This window comes from Salmo salar, chromosome ssa28, assembly GCF_905237065.1.
Source record: "Salmo salar chromosome ssa28, Ssal_v3.1, whole genome shotgun sequence".
Lineage (NCBI taxonomy): Eukaryota > Metazoa > Chordata > Actinopteri > Salmoniformes > Salmonidae > Salmo > Salmo salar.
Window position 1 is genome coordinate 14,803,115 of NC_059469.1, and position 20,294 is coordinate 14,823,408.

Consider the following 20,294-nt stretch of genomic DNA (forward strand, 5'->3'; position numbering starts at 1 on the left):
ATGCAGACCAGACTAGAGAGTTTGTTTGTCCTTCCTCTTAACACATTGTACAAACAGTGGATGTGTGTTTCTGCTGGCCATTTTCATGCAACAAGGGCAATCCATTAAAAACAATGTTAGATCTGTCTTAGGTCCTCCCGACTGCTACTCACTGGCGGCGCAGCATGCCCGCCTATCTCTGTGAAAACAAATGCCCTTTTAAATTAATATTTGAGTGAGATTATTGTAGGTTATGGGCCCGTTATGTAATGTCCAGATTATTTTAAACACTTTGCCATGCACACATCAATATCCATAGTTCTGTTAGGCCTAATTATTGAACCGTTTTCTTTATTGAGAGGGGAAACACGACTATGACAATAACTGTTACATCAGTGTTGTTCTCCACTCCTGGTCCTGGACCCACAGGGTGTGTAGGCTTTTTGTTACAGACAGTAGTAATACTAAACGATTCAAGGGCTTGATGATTAATTGATTAGTAAGGGCTTGAACAAAATCCCCTGTGGGTCCTGTATTCTGTAAGAATACTGCTATTAGGACTATAACTCCGGCATTACTTTCACGAACAGAGGAGAGACTGGGTGTCAAAAAACGTATGTTGAGTCTATCTTTTATCAAATGTCTCTGGCATGACTCTCCCCTGTTCTCCTCTCCTCCTACCTTCCCAGGAGAGCAGAAGGAATGGAGAGGTCCATTCTGCTTCATCTTTTGCAGACCTCCAGCTGGGTCTGATGAAGGCCTAGCGGGAGGGGGACTGTGACGAGGAGGGGACGCGTGGGCCGAAGAGGTCCAACTGACCCAGCAGGCTGTGGAGGCCGTCAACAAGCTGTGCCCCAGGCCCAAGTTCATGGTGCTGTGTGGGGACATGGTCCATGCCAGGTAAGACAAAGTTCAAAGGAAACACACCTGAGCCTTAACAGGTGTGAACATGAGGATATTACCTGTATTCATATGGTAGACATACTGTATAGAAGAGAGCAGTCCAGTCATGCTTTGACAATGATGGGATCCTTTTTGAGTCACTGTCCCTGACATGATGCCATCGTTTGTATTCATAACGACAATTGGGAGTGGACGAGTATAGTTTTGCTACGGCACATTTCATTGCAGTTGTGTGACCATAAAAGTTTTATGTCCAGCAGCTATGCAGATGCACTGTTACTGACATTCTGATAAATCAGTTTGAAAGTCTCTGATATTATATGGGTCTATAAAGGGAATGGAATATGGCTGTTATATAATGAATCATGGAGTCCCCTTCCCCACTGAGATTGTTCTGATTAAATGTATGCACTCTTGAGAACGTTAGAGCGTTTGGAATCATTACAGAATGTTCTCTATGAGAGGCAGAAGAATGAGCCGCATCTTGATACCGGCGGACTTAGCAGTAGACTCCCTCCCACTACTGTATATGTGTGATGTTTTATAAAAAATATATGAGGGAAGCTTGCCTCTAGGAAATTTTTCCCAAATGGTAGATCTTGGAAAATTGATTAGTTTTATCTACTCAAATAGATCTGAGTCTGGCTTGGGAGAAAGCAGAGCAGAGGTTTGTTGGGCCTCAAGGAAAACTAAACTCCCATTTGTCAATGTAAGAAAAAATGCAGAAAAACCCAATCCTTCCCTGTGTGGTTTTAAAGAGGAGAACAAGTTTGAGTGGTGTTCTCTGTATGTCTGAGAGGCATTAGCGGGGAAACAGGTGCTGGTGGTGAATGTAATTAAGTGAGCGGCTATAGCTTGGTGAGTGTTTGATGTCCAGCTGACTAATTTGATAACAGGGTAAGAGGAATTGTCATGCTAGACCCACTGCAGAGATAATATTGTTGCACGCCAACGTGCTGCTTCCCAATGGAACTACTTTTGCCTGACAATTAGGGACTGTGGGGTGCTTTGCCTTCCAAGGGTGGATCTGTGGAATATTTGGCTCAGATGTGCATCTGCAGAAGTCATCAGGCTTGTCTGTCTGTCTTCTCTGGGATGTATACTATACGTGTCCAATATAGTTCTCATGAACATGATTTTATTAAGACTATAAAGAAAGGTATCATTTTTCTGTATAGTTTGTTCACATTTTGCAGAATGCACATTTAGCTAAATGACCAGGGAAAAAAATCGTACTTCTGCTTACATAAGAAATGCTGTGCATACAGATAACCCCAGAGCTACCCTCTTCCTCTCCTTTTGTCCATGCTTAGTAATAATGACCTCCAATTTGCCTTGTACTGTACGTTCTGCTGACAAACACTATAATGGATACATTTATACATTAAACACATTCCACTTCTGCACAATCCTCTGAGTGCTCGGTAAGTAACTAATATTTTCCATGACTGTACAGTTTAAGTCGGGCACGATTCCCTCTCATTCTCCTTTGTCCCTCCCTCCCTGATCAGTTGCATTTATAGGTCACTGTGATTTCACATGTCCCTACCAAATGCATAGTGATAGTCTAACCGCCCAGGGTTTGGGGACATTTTAAATGGCCTGCCGTCTCTCTTAGTTACCGTCAGGCAGCCTGAGCAGGTTGTGTGTGCCAGGTGCATTACAAGCTACGTCCGTCACACGCACAGCCGTTTCCACGGCTCCCACTGCTGGGGGGGGTGTATCGCCAGACAACACTCCCCAAATGACATTTGAAATCCCCCAAAAACTGTTTGTGTTTATTTACAAACAGAAAAAAAGTATTTTGCTGGCCAGAGGAAGTTGCCTGTCCACAAACAGTGCTGTCAGGGAAAGACAGGAAATTGGCCCCAAATGTCTCCTGGCTGGGTGTGTCTTTGAGTAAACATCTCCCTTCCCAACTTGTTTGGATACCTCACTTTATTGTGTGAAAATACATCTCTTATTTCACCATTCTTCAGTCACCACGAAGGGAGAAAGGCTACATAATTAATTAAATTCTCTACTTGTATCCTTCAACACCGTACATTATCACTGTAGTGATCAGGAAAACACATGGCCTTGAAAGACTCAGCAACTGGCAGTTTGATCATCCATCACCTTTGTTAATTACCTGTGGTGTGCCACAAGGCTCCATGCTGGGCCCAATGAAAATGCCCATCCCTGACCCCCTACTCCAGCAATCCACAGGTCTTCTTCCCTAACTAGCAGCTGTCAGAGGAAACATATCCCCTGTCACCATCCCATTCCGTGCTGCTATTATTGACAGATCTCGCTGTGATCCCAAGGTGGAAAGTAGCCTAGTGGTTAAGAGCATTGGGCCGGTAACCGAAAGGTTGCTCTTTCAAATCCCTTGAAGTGCCCTTGAGCAAGGCACTTAACCCTAATTGCTCCTGTAAATCGCTCTGGATAAGAGTGTCTGCTAAATGACTAAAATGTAATCCCATCCCAGGAGAGACTGAGGGAGAGACCCATCAAGGACTTTTCTCTCACAGAGAATAAAGAGCCGTGAAACGTTCAGAGAAGGAAGGATGATTAGATTAAAGCAACATGCTGGACTAAACACACTCCTAATGAGCACTACAAAGGACTTTAGGGGTTGGTTAGGGGACGACAGAAGAGCACATGAATGGGGGAAGGTAAGAGTGAGGTTAGTCTCTGACTCCCAGTAGTATAGAATATAATAATATGCTGTATGCCATTTAGCAGATGCATTTATCCAGTCATGTGTGCATACATTTTACGTATGGGTGGCCCCGGGAATTGAACCCACAATCCTGGTGATGCAAGCACCACGCTATACCAACTGAGCCATACAGTCCCCCTCCACCCATGCGGAAGCCTCCTAATTGTAGTTGAAGGCAGATAAAGTGGGACTCTGTGGAATTGAGCAGCAGCAGCACATCATTTGGACAGGAGAGAGAGTGGGGAAATCAGGCTCTGTGAGGAGGCGTAGTGTGCGTGTGTGTGAGCGTGTGTGTGTGTGTGTGTGTTTGTGTGTGTGTGTTTTGCTGATGGGGACGTCCAATGGGAAGAGCTTCTAATGGGCTTATGAGGGGTTTGGGGACAGCGGAGAGGAAAGGAGTGGAGGAGAGAGGAGACTATGGAGGGGGGACCCCTACAGAGAAGAGTTAGAACTAACTGTCTCTGGTACATCTGTGTCAGAATGTACTGGCTGGCTCAGTTGATTCATAGTGAAGTCAATACAGTACTTTGTAATACTGCCTGTGCCCTTGTTTTGTTATAGCTCTTGTGAATTGCCTATTATGTATTCAGTTTAATATAGTTTTAATCTTTTAGACTAATTGTGATGCATATTTTTGTACTTTTTCTCAAGGGCAAGGTTGTACGCACATGAAGTTAAGTATGCAGTCTGATAAATATGGATACATAGGCTATATACAGTATTTGGCTAGACTGATGGACTAGCAGCTGGAGAACCCTTCAATCTCCTAAATGCTTGAGCCAATGATGCGGTATACAGTACAGGACTATAGTTTTCTCAGCAGAGTCCCATGGGAATGTGTTTATCCAGACCTGTCAAAATCCTTTCTTTCTCAGATATTCTCTGAGCTCAGCTCAGCCTATTAAAGTGTGCCTTTCGCTGTCTAAATAAAATGATACCATCATTGAAGCTAGTGGCCTTAGCGTTGCAATATTTGGTATTTAGGGGTATTTATTAGGATCCGCATTAGCCGCTGCAAAAGCAGCAGCTACTCTTCTTGTGGTCCACATAGTATATCATAACTTTAATATCAGAAATCAATGGGTGGATGAAAACCAGCATCACAGCTAGACATGTGGTTCTTGGTTACAGTTGCTGTCAATGCCTTAATGGGGTTCATGAATCTCAGTTGACGTGTTGGGCAATTTCATGGTAATAATGCTGAGACTCCGATATTTCACTTTAAAATGTATTACACATTCATTTTTTTTTAGAACAGTGCAGATGCAAAGTTTGGTAACAGAATGACGGCACTAAAACAACACAAACTGTCATTCTGATACCCATCTTTGCATCTGCATTGTTCTTCAAGTAAGCCTAAATATGTTTTTGTAAAATTTGCAGTGGAAATTGAAAAAAGTAGTCATTGTGCATAGAGTTGTATGGTTTGTTTAACTTTGTAATCATTTCACATTTTAGGGTACTAGGCGGGTAACTAGCGCCCTGGGGTAACTGCCCCCCCCTCCTGTAATTCAAATTAAGACCACAAGATGTCACCAAATTATTTCCCCAACACTTTCCCTGGCTGCCACTGCTCTTGCTCAACCAAAAATGTAATCTGTGTCATCAAAACTTTTGGATATATTTCAACAAAACAATTTTGTGATTTTTTTAATATTTATACAGTTGAAGTCAGAAGTTCACATACACTTAGGTTGCAGTCCTTAAAACTCGTTTTTCCACCACTCCACAAATTTCTTGTTAACAAACTATAGTTTTGGCAAGTCGGTTAGGACATCTACTTTGTGCATGACACAAGTAATTTTTCCAACAATTGTTTACAGACAGATTATTTCACGTATCATTCACTGTATCACAATTCCAGTGGGTCAGAAGTTTACATACACTAAGTTGACTGTGCCTTTAAACAGCTTGAAAAATTCCAGAAAATGATGTCATGGGTTTAGAAGCTTCTGACAGGCTAATTGACATCATTTGAGTCAATTGGAGGTGTACCTGTGGATGTATTTCAAGGCCTACCTTCAAACTCTGTGCCTCTTTGCTTGACATCATGGGAAAACCAACAGAAATCAGCCAAGACCTCAGAAAAAAAATGGTAGACCTCCACAAGTCTGGTACATCCTTGGGAGCAATTTCCAAACTCCTGTAGGTACCACGTTCATCTATACAAACAATAGTACGCAAGTATATACACCATGGGACCACGCAGCCGTCATACCGCTCAGGAAGGAGACGCGTTCTGTCTCCTAGAGATGAACGTACTGAGGTGCGAAAAGTGCAAATCAATCCCAGAACAACAGCACAGGACCTTGTGAAGATGCTGGAGGAAACAGGTACAAAAGTATCTATATCCACAGTAAAACGAGTCCTATATCGACATAACCTGAAAGGCCGCTCAGCAAGGATGAAGCCACTGCTCCAAAATCGCCAGAAAACAGCCAGACTACTGTTTGCAACTGCACATGGGGACAAAGATTGTAATTTTGGGAGAAATGTCCTCTGTTCTTATGAAACAAAAATAGAACTGTTTGGCCATAACGACCATCGTTATGTTTGGAGGAAAAAGGGGGAGGCTTGCAAGCTGAAGCACGGGAGTGGCAGCATCATGTTGTGTGGGTGCTTTGCTGCAGGAGGGACTGGTGCACTTCACAAAATAGATGTCATCATGAGGGAAGAAAATGATGTGGATATATTGAAGCAACATCTCAAGACATCAGTCAGGAAGTTAAAGCTTGGTCGCAAATGGGTCTTCCAAATGGACAATGACCCCAAGCAAACTTCCAAAGTTGTGGCAAAATGGCTTAAGGACAACAAAGTCACGGTATTGGAGTGGCCATCACAAAGCCCTGACCTCTATCCTATAGAACATTTGTGGGCAGAACTGAAAAAGCATGTGTGAGCAAGGAGGCCTACAAACCTGACTCAGTTACACCAGCTCTGTCAAGAGGAATGGGCCAAAATTCAGCCAATTTATTGTGGGAAGCTTGCGGAAGGCTACCCAAAACATTTGACCCAAGTTAAACAATTTAAAGGCAATGCTACCAAATACTAATTGAGTGTATGTAAACTTCTGACCCACTGGGAATGTGATGAATGAAATAAAAGCTGAAATAAATACTATTATTCTGACATTTCACATTCTTAAAATAAAGGTACAGTTGAAGTCGGAAGTTTACATACACCTTAGCCAAATACATTTAAACTCAGTCTTTCACAATTCCTGACATTTAATCCTAGTAAAAATTCCCTGTTTTAGGTCAGTAAGGATCACCACTTTATTTTATTAGCGCTTTGCCTGTTTGATGGTTTGTCGGAGGGAAATAAAAGCTGAAATAAATCATTCTCTCTACTATTATTCTGACATTTCACATTCTTAAAATAAGTGGTGATCCTAGGGAATGTTTACTCAGATTAAATGTCAGGAATAGTGAAAAACTGAGTTTAAATGTATTTGGCTAAGGTGTAAGTAAACTTACGGCTTCAACTGTATATACAAGTAGGAAAGCCTTAAGATAAATAATCCACTTGTTTAGACAGAAAAATGTAGATCATTTTTGAGTAAAGTTGTAATATGTTGGATGAGTGTGTTGGGGGCAACTCGCCTCCCTCTACTAGTGGGTAACTGGCCCCTGGGGGTTAGTTACCCCTTTATGGTTATGAATGTGTTTCTACCTGTCATTTAGACATTTAGTTAGTGCTACTTTATGCTAACCTGCTATCTAGCAACCTCACTAGCAGTAAATGCTAGTTAGCATATGCTGCTAGCAGTGATAGCTAGCAACCTTACTACAAGATCGTCTGAAGTAAGATACATAAAAAGATATAACATAACTTAATAGCAGTTGTAAATGTTTCCACTAGTGACTGATAGCTTTACAGTTAATCTTACTTTATAGCCTTTTAGCTATTTTACACAAAATGTTATGTCATATAGCTTGATAACAAGCTATGTTTTTAAGAGAGGGCTTTTGAATTGGCACCTCTTCCCTCTGCAGGTTAATAATAATACTTTGAGTCAGGTGGTTTGAAAGAAACCGACTTGTCTTAAGTTACACAGTCCTGTGTGGGGTAGTTAGGGTTAGGGGCCATCTGTTAGATTAGGGGTCAGTTCCTTACAGTTCCTAAAATAATTTCCTGTTTTTATTTGCAGATGAGAACATACAAGAAGAAAACAGACCGTGGAAGCTATGGCTCTGAGGTGATACAGCATGCCCTGAAGGCAGTAGAAAATTGGCGGACCTTAAAGGAGGCTGCCAGGGTGTTCAACATTCCACCAAGAACCCTACAGCACCACAGAGGAAAGGTGAAAAACCCAGGCTTCAGCCAAATGGGTGGGGTGCCAGCCTTCTCTTCCACGTATGAAAGTGACCTTGTCAACCACATTCAACAAATGGAAAGAGCCCTACTTGGCCTAACATCATGCGACGTGAGAAGACTCGCCTTCGATCTGACAGAGAGGATGGGAATCAAGCACAGGTTCAGCAAAGGAACGGGGTATGCAGGGGTAGATTGGTGCAGTGGCTTTATGAAGCGCAACTCTCAACTATCAGTTCGAGTACTGTAAGCAACCGGTCTTGTGAGGGCCGTGGGCTTTAATGAGCTTAAGCTTGACCAGTTCTTTTAAACAGCGTCAGGGATGTTGGGCCAATGAAGATTTGGAACATGGATGAGATGGGAATACAAAGTGTCCAGAAACCATTGCCTGTGGTGGCCACCCAGGGAGCAAAACAGGTTGCACGGATGACCAGCGCAGAGAGGGGCTTCACAGTCACAGTAATTTGTGCTATCAGTGCAGCGGGGCAGTATGCACTGCCCCTCTTCATCTTCCCCCGGAAGAGGATGAAAGAACAGCTGCTGGTTGGAGCACCTCCAGGGTCCGTTGGAAGGGTGAGTGACTCAGGCTGGGTCGACAGGATCATCTTTGTCGTCTGGCTCCACCACTTCACCCATAGTGTTGGTTTAATCCCTGAGGAACCCCACATCCTCATCCCCGATGGGCATCCCCCCCATTAGACCTGGAGGCTGTTCTGATGGCAAGTCTTCCCTGTGGCTCAGTTGGTAGAGCATGGTGTTTGCAATGCCAGCATGGTGTGTGCAACGCCAGGGTTGTGGGTTCGATTCCCACGGGGGACCAGTACAAAAAAAAAAAAATGAAATGTATGTATTCACTACTGTAAGTCGCTCTGGATAAGAGCATCTGCTAAATGACAAAAATGTAAGTGTAAGAAGCCAGGGAGTGACTCACATCACTCTGCAGCCACAAGATGCAGCTGTTAGACCGTACTGTCTTCAAGGGTCTGAAGGCCTTTTACAACAGATCAGTGTATGACGACCCATCATGGGAAAACGATAGGTATATACCAAACGGCTGGCCTCTTCGCAAAGGCCTATAACAAGTTGGCCAGAGTGGAGGGCTTCCGGGCCAGTGGGCTGTGGCCTTTGGAGAAGGACATCTTCACAGAAGAAGAAGGACTTTGTGTCCGCTGAGGTTATAGAGGGGCCCATTGCCGGTAAGAAAAAGTAATCAAAATTAACGAAAAGTTGCAGAAGCAGCATGTACTTGGTAGAAAGTGTTTATTGTACTAACACCGATGTATTGTTTTTGTTGTTTATTTTCAATGCAAAGAATTCATTCAACCACAGTGCTCTACTGCCACCGCTGCCACCTCTACCGATATGGCCACCAGCTCTACCGCCGCCACCTCTACCGGCACCATCACTAGCTCTACCTCCACTGCCACCAGCTCTAACGCCAAAACCTCTACCTCCACCACATCTACCTCCGCCACAACCTCCACCCTGCAGCCTACCCGTGTCCAAATGTTGGTAAGAAAATTAAAAAGACTGTTAGAAGTGTTTATTGTACCAATACTCATGTGTTCTTGTTGTTTGTTTGTTTTTGCTTAAACCAACAACCAACAGCTGCAGCAGTTCTATTGGAGTTGTCCCTGAGGCCGAGGCTCCAGGAGTCGAGGCCGAGGAAGAGGAAGGCAGAGTCTGTGGCTGTACTGACAGCCTCACCTTACAAAAGGTTGCTGGAGGAAAAGGCTCGACAGAAACATCAACAAGAAGAGAGAAATGATGCAGGTTCTTCAAATAAAAGTTGTCTCAAAGAAGGTTGTTGCAGCACAAGCCACATCAGCCACCAAATAATGTATTTTCTGTGAGGAGCTGTTTTCAGTCACAGGTGGAGACTGGATTAGGTGTGAGCAGTGCAGGAGGTGGGCTCATGAGTTGTGCTACAATTTTACTGGAGATATATTCATTTAAAAACCTAGGTACAAATTAGAATTGTGCAATAGCAGAGCATAAGAGATGCAACATCAATGTTACACTGAATTAGTTAAGTTATGTTTTATTGTTATTAAATGTTATATTCCAATGTTTTTTAATGTTATTAGTTATATTCCATTCCAATATCATATTCCAATGAATATATGTTTTAATGAATTAAACAACTTCTGAAAACCTTTTTCTCCTGAATGTCATTTTAATGGCTGCTGGGATTTAAAATATTGCATTATTCAAATAGATATTTAGTGCAATTGTACATAATGGATTGTAAGGAAAAGGAACAACAAAGAAAGAACAAAGAAAATGAATGTGCCTGTGAGTTAAAAAGAGGCACTTTACATCAAATCTCCTCATAGTGCAGATATTAATAGTGACATGTGCAACACCATTTTCCCCCAAATTTGATTTAAATAATTAAAATATGACAACTAGACTTAGATTTGAAGTATTACTTACTTAAGAATTTCTAAATAAAACTGATTAAATAGACATTTATGTACCTTTATAGTTTATTCGCCAAAGCATGACCTTCATTCAGATACACATTTTTTTCTAAACATTGCTTTTTTTTGTGTCAGCAATTAGACACTGTTGTTAGGGGCGGCTGGTTACCCCCTAGTACCCTAATGTGAAAAATCTTAGTGTCATCTTCACTCTGCTACCGTGGTATTGACTTGTCCCAAATGCAGATTGATGAGGTATAACTGTAGCAGGACTGGAGCTACAGCTGCACGGAACTGATTTATTCATCCCGCAACTTTTCATATCACACCTGCCCTCTGGCTTTCTGTCTGACTCCCACCACTGAGGTAAAGACAGATTCAGGTTGGATATTTGACGGATATTCACCTGTAGTTTCCCTTATGTCAACCAACAGTAGTTAGGGACCGTCAACATAGTGACAAATCAAATTTTTCACATTTCAATAGTTCTTTAACCATTACTCCTAAAACTTTCCAAACTGGTTATAGCTAACCCGATGGCATAGGCACACATTGCACACACTTTTTTTTTGTCGATTTACATCTCGCACTATTTTAAGTTATTTATTTACATTTTTGAATTTCAATAGCCCCTTGGTCATGTGACCTACTGACCTCAAACAAAGTTCAGAATGTCCACTGACTACCCTTCTTGTCACGTTGGCATGAATGATTCGGGAGACAGGCGCAAAAATGTGTAATAGGGTTTTTTATTCCACCCAAATTACGGAGTGCCATGTAAAGTCACGGGGACGAAGACCAAACAAACACGTAACAGAAACACAGCGTTGAAACCCAAACAAAAGAGCGAGAAGTACCTTGAATAAATAACACACACGCACGATGATTAGCACACGGGATGAGACCCGTAATCATCTGCGCAATCCACAAGGGCACGAATATATACAAATACAATCAGTGGGAATAGGGGCCAGGTGTGCGCAATGAAAGTTCCAGAGGGATCTGTGACACTTCTATGTTGCACACCCTTTAGTTTGTCAATTTTCATCTCACATGTTTTTACATTAATTTTCAATGTTTCTAATTTCAATAGCTCCTTGGTCATGTGACCTACTGACCTCAAACAAGGGTGAGAATGTCCACTGACGACCCTTCTATATTGCACACCCTTTAGTTTGTCCATTTTCATCTCACACGGTTTTACATTAATTTTCACATTAATTTGTTTAACTTTCTAATTTCAATAGCTCCTTGGTCATGTGACCTATTGACTTCAAACAAGGTTCAGAATGTACACACATGAAGAACAAGGAACACACCTGGCAGGTCCGAGATACTGTTGTGGAGAAGTTTAAAGCCGGATTTGGATACAAAAAGATTTCCCAAGCTTTAAACATCCCAAGGAACACTGTGCAAGCGATAATATTGAAATGGAAGGAGTATCAGACCACTGCAAATCTACGAAGACCCGGCCGTCCCTCTAAACTTTCAGCTCATACAAGGAGAAGACTGATCAGAGATGCAGCCAAGAGGCCCATGATCACTCTGGATGAACTGCAGAGATCTAGAGCTGAGGTGGGAGACTCTGTCCATAGGACAACAATCAGTCGTATACTGCACAAATCTGGCCTTTATGGAAGAGTGGCAAGAAGAAAGCCATTTCTTAAAGATATCCATAAAAAGTGTCGTTTAAAGTTTGCCACTAGCCACCTGGGAGATGCTCTGGTCAGATGAAACCAAAATCGAACTTTTTGGCAACAATGCAAAACGTTATGTTTGGCGTAAAAGCAACACAGCTCATCACCCTGAACACCATCCCCACTGTCAAACATGGTGGTGGCAGCATCATGGTTTGGGCCTGCTTTTCTTCAGCAGGGGCAGGGAAGATGGTTAAAATTGATGGGAAGATGGATGGAGCCAAATACAGGACCATTCTGGAAGAAAACCTGATGGAGTCTGCAAAAGACCTGAGACTGGGACGGAGATTTGTCTTCCAACAAGACAATGATCCAAAACATAAAGCAAAATCTACAATGGAATGGTTCACAAATAAACATATCCAGGTGTTAGAATGGCCAAGTCAAAGTCCAGACCTGAATCCAATCGAGAATCTGTGGAAAGAACTGAAAACTGCTGTTCACAAACGCTCTCCATCCAACCTCACTGAGCTCGAGCTGTTTTGCAAGGAGGAATGGGCAAAAATTTCAGTCTCTCGATGTGCAAAACTGATAGAGACATACCCCAAGCGACTTACAGCTGTAATCGCAGCAAAAGGTGGCGCTACAAAGTATTAACTTAAGGGGGCTGAATAATTTTGCACGGCCAATTTTTCAGTTTTTTATTTGTTAAAAAAGTTTGAAATATCCAATAAATTTCGTTCCACTTCATAATTGTGTCCCACTTGTTGTTGATTCTTCACAAAAAATTACAGTTTTATATCTTTATGTTTGAAGCCTGAAATGTGGCAAAAGGTCGAAAAGTTCAAGGGGGCCGAATACTTTCGCAAGGCACTGTAAATACCTTGGGACCAAAATGCATAATTAGTGCTCTAACTCCCCCTTGTGGTGGTCTGGAGCAATGAAGCCGTGACGCTGGGTACCTCTAAGTCCCACGGTGCAAGCTCGCAACTTTTAAAGGAGGAACCGCTGTACCTTGTTTGAGGTCAGTAGGTCACATGACCAAGATGTTATTGTAATTAGAAGTTAAAAAAATGTCATGTAAAAATGTGTGAGATGAAAATGGACAAACTAAAGTGTGTGCAATATAGAAGTGTAGTCAGTGGACATTCTGAACCTTGTTTGAGGTCAGTAGGTCACATGACCAAGGAACTATTGAAATGAGCAAGTTTTAAAAATTAATGTAAAATTGTGTGAGATGCAAATGGACAAACTAAAGGGTGTGCAATGTGTAGGCCCACTGAGTGTACATGCTGCACCTTGTTGGAAGTCAGTAGGTCACATGACCAAGGAGCTATTGAAATTAGAAAGTTTGAAAAATTAATGTGAAAATGTGTGAGATGAAAATGGACAAACTTAAGAGTGTGCAATATAGAAGGGTAGTCAGTGGACATTCTGAACCTTATTTGAGTCCAGTAGGTCACATGACCAAGGAGCTATTGAAATTAGAACATTTACAAAAGTTTGTACTTTGTTTACACTCCCTAACTAATTCAACTAGGAATACAAAATGCTGCTCACATTTCCGCGTTTATTAGCTTTGCAAAGTGAATTAAGGTCCAAATGGTGAAAATAAGACCTGTTCAATGTTGTGGGCAATGTTTCCAACACAACATGACACTTATTTGGAGTCAGTGGCTCAAGTGATTTGAAAGCTATTGCGGTTTGAAAGCGCGAATATCCATTGAATATCCAGCCTGAAACTGTCTTTACCTGAGTACTCCCACCCGCTACCTACCACAAGAACTGGACCTGAACCCAACCGCAGTACCACAATGTTATTTTAGGCGTATGTGACACAGCTCACTTGCCAGGCATGGTCCCAGCAATTTTGCACCCTATATGCAATATACAAATGCACAAAAGTAACCTAATAGTTGAAATTACCAGAGATTCTCACGTGGCCCAATATATTAGGCTATCGGTATTACTGGGCTATATCAGCCAATAGGCTTGACGTAGTTTGAAGAGAGCAGAGTTGGAGAGACTTGCACTTTCTCTTGAGCTACGTTTAAGGAGTGTGGCGATTTTCAGACAAAGACAAATATGGGTGATCAATATTTTTTTCAAAGCAATGTAGTAAATTATAGCCTAATCATATTTAAGAAGTACATTTCCTTGGAAAAATAACTGCCAGGTGCTTATCTGCCCATGCATAGGCTAGACTACTCTATTTAATTGAGACCACACGCTAACAAGTTCTCACAGTCTCACTGCAGTTAGACATAGTTCATAAACGTTCTCCAAAAGGTCAAATTTAAAAGTGTTTCTGTTGCTCCTGCTGCTCTGTATCGTTCCATTTCTCCAAACGTCAAATTTAGAACTTAATTCAGGGTTAAGTTTAGGCACTCATTCTGAATGGTGAACACAATCATTGTTGATCCAGAGTCATCCAGCGTCATGGAATTATGCCCAACCGCCACTCCCTCCAACACCCACCTCCACAATGCCCTAGCAAAACTCAATTCTACTTGATGCAATAGCGCTCACTGCATTTCCCAACGTCCTCAATTTCGATGTCAATCTTGAACGATCTCCCTGGGTAGCCTATGCTGGCGTTGCACCTTTTCCTTTTAAATTATGATTAAAAAAAATGGATTGCACCTCAACTCACGTTGGTTGAGTGCCCTCCACTTCTTTCCATTAACAATATTTAGTTATAGACACTATAGTAAACTATAGACTCATCCTATTTAATTACATGCCCTTGGAAAGATAACTGCCACGACATTCTCCGCCCACGCATAGGCAGCCTACTCTATTTCATTTAGACCACACATATACTAGGTTTACTTGATCTTGCACGCACAACTAGGAGAGTAGAGGTAAGCTACTTAACTAGAAGCAGCGTGTGAATAATGTGATAAAGATGTGCTTTCAATAGAATAAGTAGGCCTAGGCTAACGCATTCCGATCACAAAGTTGACTGTTTCCAAATAATCTGCAGGACAACAAAAATATTTTCATCCCAAAATTGTCTGTCTGACCGCCCGTTCCCAACTGCTGCATGAAAAATGCTGACCGCGCCGCAATGATCTCTGTCAGGACCTGCAGCTGAGCAGGTTTGGGGCTGCTGATTCATGGACGTGTCATTAAGCTAATGCTTGTATGGTGTAGTGTGGTGGATCTAACAGCCGTAGCCTTGTATGGTGTAGTGTGATGGATCTAACAGTAGCCTTTTATGGTGTAGTGTGGTGGATCTAACAACAGTAGCCTTGTATGGTGTAGTGTGGTGGATCTAACAACAGTAGCCTTGTATGGTGTAGTGTGGTGGATCTAACAGCCGTAGCCTTGTATGGTGTAGTGTGGTGGATCTAACAACAGTAGCCTTGTATGGTGTAGTGTGGTGGATCTAACAGCCGTAGCCTTGTATGGTGTAGTGTGGTGGATCTAACAGCCGTAGCCTTGTATGGTGTAGTGTGGTGGATCTAACAGCCGTAGCCTTGTATGGTGTAGTGTGGTGGATCTAACAACCGTAGCCTTGTATGGTGTAGTGTGGTGGATCTAACAACAGTAGCCTTGTATGGTGTAGTGTGGTGGATCTAACAACAGTAGCCTTGTGTGGTGTAGTGTGGTGGATCTAACAACAGTAGCCTTGTATGGTGTAGTGTGGTGGATCTAACAACAGTAGCCTTGTATGGTGTAGTGTGGTGGATCTAACAACAGTAGCCTTGTATGGTGTAGTGTGGTGGATCTAACAACAGTAGCCTTGTATGGTGTAGTGTGGTGGATCTAACAACAGTAGCCTTGTATGATGTAGTGTGGTGGATCTAACAGCAGTAGCCTTGTATGGTGTAGTGTGGTGGATCTAACAACAGTAGCCTGTATGATGTAGTGTGGTGGATCTAACAGCAGTAGCCTTGTGTGGTGTAGTGTGGTGGATCTAACAACAGTAGCCTTGTATGGTGTAGTGTGGTGGCTCTAACAACAGTAGCCTTGTATGGTGTAGTGTGGTGGATCTAACAACAGTAGCCTGTATGTCTATATGTGTCTGTATGTGAGGGCTCCTTTTTTTATAATTGTAGTATTGTTTTGAAAATGTATTTTAGAGGACAGAAGCATTTATTTACTAGTTGTATTTAACATAATGACACAAATTGTTGAAAGCCTCAGACCAGACTCCCTGTATTGTCCCCGTTGTTCACAGCAGCAATCAGCAGTCAGTTGGCAGTCGTTGTACCTCATTTGATTGTTATTCTTTCTTACTTGACTGATTTTGTTGCTCTATACGATAAATGTTCCTCTCGTCTAAATCATGTTAGTGTATTGTAACTATTAGTCCAGATGGCTCTCTGATTTGGTTTAGTCTCTCCGGTCTCCACATCAGTCATCAGATAATTAGCTGCTCGTCCATTCCTTTCTGCAGGACATATGGGCTGATTGGGCTCCCTACCCCACGAGGATCCCCAAATGTTAATAAAGCCAATGCATGCAGGCATTGATACAGTACAGACACCACAGCTGCTTGAATGGGGAATACAAGCACCAGATTAAAATGACAGAAGGAGCTATCCTAATTTTCCCATTTCTTTGTGTGTGTGTGTGTGTGTGTGTGTGTGTGTGTGTGTGTGTGTGTGTGTGTGTGTGTGTGTGTGTGTGTGTGTGTGTGTGTGTGTGTGTGTGTGTGTGTGTGTGTGTGTGTGTGTGTCGGAATATAGAAAGGTTCCCTTAATTATAGCAGGGATGGTAAAAGTCACTTTGTTTTTTTATCTTTTAAATTTTTTTACTAAACTATTATTCTCTACTTCAAGCACAATTCGTATTGCCGGAAATGCTCTTGTCTTATGAAACCAACCCTATCCAAACTTCTAAGGAATTTTTATCTCCAAAAGTAGGGCAGTAAAATAATTACTTAAATGGAAAAAATAAAAACCGGAAGAAAGGAAGGAAGAAATACTTTGCTATGCATTGATGGGTTTGTTTGATTGTAAATTATAAATATAATTATTTTACTCTTTCTCCTTACTTTATTCACAGAGCAGATATATTCACTTAGTTCAATTTCTCCGTTTTTAATATGTGGATGGTAATGAATGTTGTGAACAGGCAGGGGGCCATAATATCCATCCAAACTTTAAATGGAAAAAAAACTACATTGGAAGTTAAAAATAATACCACCAATTCTCAAGCCGGATAAAAGGCAGGCTTGGGCTTTTTCTAGCCCACAGGTCGCCACTTACTGACCCCTAACAGTGAGTGTGTCCTCTCTCCCCCATGCAGGCACCACGTTCCCGGGAGGGGCAGGCGCGGGACTTGAAGGTGGCTCTGAGGGGTACAGACCCCTCCATCCCTCTGGTGTTTGTCAGTGAGAACCATGACCTGGGTAACACACCCACCCCGGAGACTGCAGCCCAGTTCTGCAATGCCTGGGGAGACGACTACTTCAGCTTCTGGGTGGGTGGCTAGAGTGAGATGAAAACATACTGTAGAAGGAGATTATATAAGGGACTGTAAGGGTTTTGTACAAACACTGGTCATTTTGACCCGGATAGAAACAATTGGCCTGTAGCATGAATGGTAGGGACAGAGTGCCACCCCTTACCTAACACTTTAATCCAATGTGAATTAGGCTACTGCTGTTTTGTTTATTTATTTTGGATCCCCAGTAGCTTTTGCAGAAGCAGCAGCTACTCTTCCTGGGGTCCACAAATAACACAAAACATGACAAGTAACAAAAAACGGATAGACAAGGACAGTCACACAAATGATGCTCTGAACAGGTAAAAAACCTAGGTGTCATTATAGATTCTGAACTCAATTTCGATTGTGCGGCTGTTTCTCTCTCAGGCTGATACAGAGAGACTCATCCATGATTTTATTACAAGCAGGCTTGACTACTGTAATGCTTTCCTGTCTGGTCTACCCAGGAAAGCCATTGGTCAACTGCAGAATATACAGAGTGCTGCAGCACAGGTACTGACCAAGACCAGACGGAGAGCACACGACACCGGTTTTAAGGTCTCTGCACTGGCTGCCTATGAGTTTTAGAATTCATTTTAAGATTCTTCTATGGGTTTTTAAATCAATCCACAATTGTGCACCCCAATACATGTCAGACATGGTTTAAAGTTATGTACCCAGTAGGTCCCTCAGGTCCTCTGGCACTGGTCTTTTAACAATCCCAAAGCCTAGGACAAAGAGGCATGGAGAGGCAGCCTTTAGTTACTATGACCCCAGCCTCTGGAATAGCCTGCCAGAGAAATTGAAGGGGCCAAAACTGTGGAAATTGAAAGAGATCTTAGTGTGCTTTTTAGTCGTTCAGTTTTTATTGTTATTCTTTAGTTTTTTTTATCCTCTTATGTTTGTTGTGTAGTAAAAATTTGATTGTTTTTTATTTGTTTTTTCCTGTGAAGCACATTGCGTTGCATTCCATGTCTGAAATGTGCTGCATACATAAAGCTTGATAACGACATTATCTAAATAACATTAACCTATACTGTAATGCCAACCCAGGTGTTCTTTGGTGTGTCGGCCTGCCCGGACCTGAGAGACGTCCAGGAGGCCTGGTTAGAGGGCCAGCTGCAGAAGGCCTCCCAGGGGTCTGGGGTCACTCCCAAACAAGCCTTTAATTTTAGTAATTTAACTTGGTTTAAACTTTATTTAGGAGAGAATCTTAACTTCCATTAAAAACATATTTTCACTTCATGCATTGATGTCTAGGAAGGCTTTCCACTAGATGTTAGAACATTGCTGTTGGGACTTGCTTACATTCAGCCACAAGATCATTACTGAGGTCGGGCACTGATCGGTATTCATCCCAAAAGTGTTCGATGGGGTAGAGGTTGTGATTCATCACTCCAGAGAATGCGTTTCCACTGCTCCAGAGTCTAATGGTGGTGAGCTTTACACCACTCCAGCCGACGCATGGTGATCTTAGGCTTGTGTGCGGCTGCTTGGCCATGAAAACCCATTTTATGAAGCTCCTGATGATCAGTTCTTGTGCTGACGTTACTTCCAAAAGCCCTTGTGCTTACAGTTTGGAACTCGGTAGTGAGTTTTGCAACCGAGGACAGACGATTTTTACACGCTGTGCTTCAGCACTGCAGTCCCGTTCTGTGAGCTTGTGTGGCCTACCACTTTGCAGCTGAGGGCAGAAATTTGATGAGCTGACTTGTTAGAAAGGTGGCATCCTATGATGGTGCCACGTTTAAAGTTGCTGAGCTCTTCAGTAAGGCCATTCTACTGGCAATGTTTGTCTTTGGAGATTGCATGGCTGTGTGCTCGAGTTTATACACCTGCCATTAATGGGTGTGGCTGAAATAGCTGAATCCACTAATTTGAAGGGGTGTTCCACATACTTTTGTATATATAGTGTACCTCATGAAGCAACAACTGCTCTCTATATCACCTCATGATCATGCATTCTTCTGTCTCTTCCATAGCAGGCGTAAAAGAAACGCAGACCGGACAAGTAGATGCTCAAAGGATTATGATCATTGTAGTTAATTACCACGTTTTATGAGCTTAACTATGTAGTATATTTCCTTGTTGGAAACTAGAACTCCCTACTACATTGCACTGTTCGGGCTGGATCTGATTAATTTCTAGAGAAACTGTGCAATGTGTGCATTGAGCTCACAGAAAAAAGAAGAAAAAATGAAATGGATTTAAAATAATTGAACTGATATTGGTCAATATTGGTCATTTAAAAAATGAAAATGAACATTTCGGTTAATCGCTCAACACTAGCAGGTAGGAAGTGGTTTCCTTCTGTTTTGTGCTTATTGAGCACAGCCCAGATTTAGCTGTGCAACACAGCCCTCACAGCAGGAAGAGATGGGATTAGTGTATCAACAGGTTTACTTCTTGATGAGTCATAGTGAGGAGGACAAAGGAGGAACACAGTACAGTAACTGGAATAATCAATGCACTCACTCGCTATTGGCAGTGATACACCAATCAGGGCCGGTTGTTATTGGATTATAGGGTTCGAGACAAGGGTAACTAACTTTTGAAGGAGAGTATCTCATCTCTTATCTGGACAGGCCAACTTCCTTCCTCACCCCTTCAGTACCACTTTACTGAACGTACTATTTTTACCCTAGTAGTTACAGGGTAATACCTATGTAAGTACTGTGTAAATACATTGCAGGTAGCTAAATAGTACTTTTTCACAACTCTTATACCTGTTTTCAGCTTACATGAATATAACCATCACATTACCATAGTATATGGTCTATAGTGGAACCAACCTTTCTATAATGTGACAAGATAATTACTGTACTTGTACACCATCAGGTCACACTACTTCCTGTAGAACACTAGTTAAAGATTCACAAAACATGATAAGACCTG

The 20,294-nt window shown here is 42.2% G+C and overlaps 1 protein-coding gene across 1 annotated transcript in view; it reads left to right on the forward strand.

The window, feature by feature from the left end:
* LOC106589202 (calcineurin-like phosphoesterase domain containing 1) overlaps positions 1–20,294 on the forward strand; it is a 53,130-nt gene continuing 32,836 nt past the window's right edge. Inside the window, 5 exon segments of the mRNA XM_014178924.1 lie at positions 1–19; positions 669–708; positions 710–759; positions 762–879; positions 18,501–18,505. Of these exon segments, the coding sequence (XP_014034399.1) occupies positions 1–19; positions 669–708; positions 710–759; positions 762–879; positions 18,501–18,505 (232 nt within the window).